Raw genomic sequence first — 4500 nt, 5'->3', positions numbered from 1 at the left:
GTCTCCTCTGGACTCAAACCGACTGATGTTGTCGCCTGTGACGTGTCAAATCTGCAGCAGCTGGTTTTAGAACGTGAGGCCCGTCATCTGTTTCAGCAGCCAATAAAGTCTGAGCAAAGTCGGAAATGTTGAGATCATAACGGCGCTCGGACGGAAATGAATAGCCTAATTGAATTATAACATCTACTTGGACTACTAGGGGGGGTTAAAGAACACGACAGGACTTCCCATTCACTCCACATAAACGGGCCGTAAGTGACTCCCCCGCTGCCGGATAACCCGCGGTGATTTACCGGAGCTTTACCTGGGGCTGTGTGTGCAGCTTAATGTTACTGTCCATGGTGCTGAAAAGGTTTTATGACTACATTTGGAGTGTAAGAAATACATAAAACACTAAATAAATACAAAGGAGGCGACGCTGTAACATGTCCCCAATACAAATGATCAAATATTCAGCTGTTTTCAGATTTGTTGGCCCTGTGTGAGCCATCTTACCTTATTCTGTCTCTCCTTCTCCCTCTGCTCCTGGAGCTTCTTCTCTGCCATGCTGTACTTCCTTTCAACCCTGTACAGCTGCTTATCCAGCGAGCCCTGAAGTCACAGTGATGCCACAGTGGATCGATTACTACTGTGCAAATGACAAATACTCGTTTCACCGCTGCTTATAATGGGTTCATAAGTCATGTTTCAACGGAAACTCCCCGCCCATCGGAGGTATCAGTCATTTTGTGGGACATTTTATGCCTTTTATTGAACGTATTTATTGAATTTCCTAAGCGCACGACTTCATTTGAGTTAATAAGAGGAGGAAATCACCGTAAGTCATCAGCCAAACACTAGAAACTTTGCCTGTGGTTTGTTTACTCCACCAGATATGTGTCATTATTGTATTTATTGAGTCCATCTGTGCCAACACAAGGACGAATGCTTACTGCCTTACTGTTTAAACTAATATATTATGATAGGTTAGGCTGAAAGGGACACTGGTTATGGCTCAATCCTTTCTGCTGCGACTTATACAACACGTTGAATTAGCAGGTTTCTGGGCTGAACATCCAGAGCACACACTGGAAACCTCTCTGCGTCACTCTGTTCGGGAGAATGGAGGCACAGGAAGTCATGTGACCTCATTCAGCCGTACACGGACGCACAGTGACAACAACAACTGCCGATTCATCAGGATTCCAGACTCAGCACAAGACTTTGTGTGAGCCCCAAAAAATCCAAAGGGGGTGAAACTGAATGGAAACACGGAGCTCCTACACTTTTGTTTCTGAATACAATGCTGAAAATATCATAATTCATTATTTTGTGTTATTAAATTAATTCCAAACAGTAATGTGACAACGATGGGACTGAATCGTTTTGAGTTTGCGCTTTCTGGGCAATTTCAAAAACATTTAAAAAGGTGTGAAAAGATTCTAACAATACTAAAACAGACTTGTGTAGAAACCGTGATGATGATAAAAAGGTGTACCTTGAGATCTTTCATGGTGTTTTTCAGGGTCTTGATTGTGTGTCCCGAGTGTCCTCCTTCTATGGTGCAGGCGTTGCACACGCACATCTTGTCGTCCATGCAGTAATATCTGGAGTTATTAAGAATAAAAACAGGATTCAGACAAATCTTGTAATGACCGACCTCTGCACGGCCTGAAGTCTTGATCCAATACCAACACTGCTATTGTTATTCTGACAGACTCAAAGTATGCTAAACAATGAGTAGAGCATGCTTAATAAAGAAACAACCCGATTGGTGTGCTTCCCTAGTTAATATCAGACGTAAGCTGACCATCACTGACTCACATTATTGTTTCTTTCATCCAGTTGTTGAATGCTGCAAATATATGCGGTCATGTGCCTCCTACGGGGTCATCCCCGTGTTCCCCGGGTCCTATTCTCCACCCTTTTCCCCAAAAGGGTCCGATGTTCCCCGGTCGCAAAAGCCTTTGCCTTCGCTGATTTAATTCAGCATTTTGTTAGGGTTAGAGGTTACGGTTAGGGTCAGGTTTTAGCGTGAAACGCAGGGTCAGGGTTAGAGGGTAGGGTTAGGGTCTACACAGGCCTAGTTGTCAGGGAATTTGGCACCGATTGTGGAAAAAATAACAGACCGGGGAACACACTTTCTGTCAACAGCGGGGAACATCGGACCCTTTTTGAAAAAAAAAAATGTTCCCAATGGTCTCAAACAACAAAGCGGGGAACATGGGACCCGGGGAACATAGGACCCGGGAACATAGGACCCGGGGAACATAGGACCCGGGGAACATGGGACACGGGGAACATGGGACACGGGGAACATGGGACACGGGGAACATAAGACCCGGGGAACATGGGACCCGGGGAACATGGGACCCGGGGAACAGGGGACCCGGGGAACGTAGGACCCGGGGAACGTAGGACCCGGGGAACGTAGGACCCTAGGAACATAAGACCCGGGGAACATAGGGCCCAGGGAACATAGGACCCGGGGAACATGGGACCAGGGGAACATGGGACCCGGGGAACATAGGACCCGGGAACATAGGACCCGGGAACATAGGACCCGGGGAACATAGGACCCGGGGAACATAGGACCCGGGGAACATAGGACCCGGGGAACATGGGACACGGGGAACATGGGACACGGGGAACATGGGACACGGGGAACATAAGACCCGGGGAACATGGGACCCGGGGAACATGGGACCCGGGGAACAGGGGACCCGGGGAACGTAGGACCCTAGGAACGTAAGACCCGGGGAACATAAGACCCGGGGAACATAGGACCCGGGGAACATAAGACCCGGGAAACATAAGACCCGGGAAACATAAGACCCGGGAAACATAAGACCCGGGGAACATAGGACCCGGGGAACATAAGACCCGGGAAACATAAGACCCGGGAAACATAAGACCCGGGGAACATAGGACCAGGGGAACATAGGACCCGGGGAACATAGGACCCGGGGAACATAGGACCCGGGGAACATAAGACCCGGGGAACATAAGACCCGGGGAACGTAAGACCCGGGGAACGTAAGACCCGGGGAACATAAGACCCGGGGTACATAGGACCCAGGGAACATAGGACCCAGGGAACATAGGACCCGGGGAACATAGGCCCCAGGGAACATAGGTACGCTCCTACCTACCTGTATATCTCGTCGTGATCCGGACATTTCCTCTTCCAGAAGTCGTTCATCGGTTCTGTCAGTGGGTGCTCGCGGAACGCTGGCAGCTCCAGATGTGGCTTCACATGCTCCTGGCACATTGACACCTCACACTTCAGGCACGTCTTGACAGCAAACATTGACGCAGCAGCATCGGGGGCGGCGGCGGCGGCGGCAGCAGCCTCCTGCTTGTCACCCCCTTCCTGAGAACTAGAAGCAGCAGAAGACCCTTGCCCCGCAGGACAGGTGCCCGATGCCTCGGTGGCGACTGAGGGGCAGTAGTCACACGGGACAGCGAACGCACCCTTGACGTGGTGCGCCGACAGAGAAGACGACAGCAATTCCCTGGATTTTAAAGCCGTGGCGGCGGCGGTGGTGGCTCTGCGCCGGTGACGGTAGTCGTCAGCGATGTTGGCTATTTTGAAGTTTTTCTGAAAGTTCAGTCCACACCGGTGGCTGTCGCGGCACTCAGGGCAGCGGAAGCGACCTCGTTCCGCCTGGCGCTTTAGGCGGTCCAGGCAGGCCTTGCAGAAGTTGTGGCCGCAAGGGAGCAAGTGGGGGTCGCGGTACAAGTCCAAGCACACGGGGCAGGTGAGCTCCTCTTGCAGGACGCTGGACCGCTCGGACTGGGCTGAGGCCATTTCTTTTCAAACTGTAAGGTCAGGGTGGTGGGACGGGTGGGACGGGGGGGACAGGGGAGACAGGGGAGGATGGAACGAGGTGTAAAAAGGGGACGAGGAAGCGGCGAGGGCAGGATGGTGAAAGGTGAGGAAGAAGAGACAAGGGACAGGAGAGTGATGAGTGGGGGAATAAAGGCAGAACAGGTGGAGGGGGAAAGGGAAAGGAGGGGGTCCTGACGTAGAACTTCACCCTTTGTAGGTGTCAGGTTGCTAAAAGTTTAAGGAGAAAAACAGAAATGCTTGTTGTATTATTGTATTGACACGAAAAGTCCTTTCATCAATAAGTAGACAACATCTGTGATAATAGATTCATTATTGAAGTCATTTACTAAGTCATTCAATATATAACATAAACATAAATATGAATATAAACTGCTTTTATTTGAGTTTTAAACTGTAAACTGTAGAAGACGTCACTTCAGGGTCAGGAAAGATGTGATGGGATTATTATTTAATAATTGTTTTATTTTCATCGTTGATTAATCTGTTGTTTTTTTATTCTTTTTATTTTAATTAGACTTTAAAGTGTCCGAAAAATTATGAAAATTATATTTCAACGTCCCAGAAGTCAGGTGATGTTTTAAAAAGTAATTTTCTGTCAGACAAACAGTCCAAGATATTCAACTTTACACTTTAGACGTATGTATTTCGTTGTTTTGTATTTGTTTTCA

General features: G+C 48.9%; 1 protein-coding gene across 1 annotated transcript in view; it reads right to left on the bottom strand.

Annotated features, from left to right (window-relative positions):
- LOC310963928 (E3 ubiquitin/ISG15 ligase TRIM25-like) overlaps positions 1-3790 on the bottom strand; it is a gene marked incomplete at both ends in the record, with an annotated part of 5583 nt that extends 1793 nt beyond the window's left edge. Inside the window, 3 exons of the mRNA XM_083936885.1 lie at positions 496-591; positions 1478-1586; positions 3132-3790. Of these exons, the coding sequence (XP_083793011.1) occupies positions 496-591; positions 1478-1586; positions 3132-3790 (864 nt within the window). The remainder of the gene's footprint in view (positions 1-495; positions 592-1477; positions 1587-3131) is intronic.
- Between the last annotated feature and the right edge of the window lie 710 nt (positions 3791-4500).

This window comes from Echiichthys vipera (assembly GCF_963691815.1).
Source record: "Echiichthys vipera genome assembly, chromosome: 22".
Classification (NCBI taxonomy): domain Eukaryota; kingdom Metazoa; phylum Chordata; class Actinopteri; order Perciformes; family Trachinidae; genus Echiichthys; species Echiichthys vipera.
The sequence above is the reverse complement of the archived record's forward strand: the minus strand, read 5'-3'. Positions and strand labels throughout refer to the sequence as shown.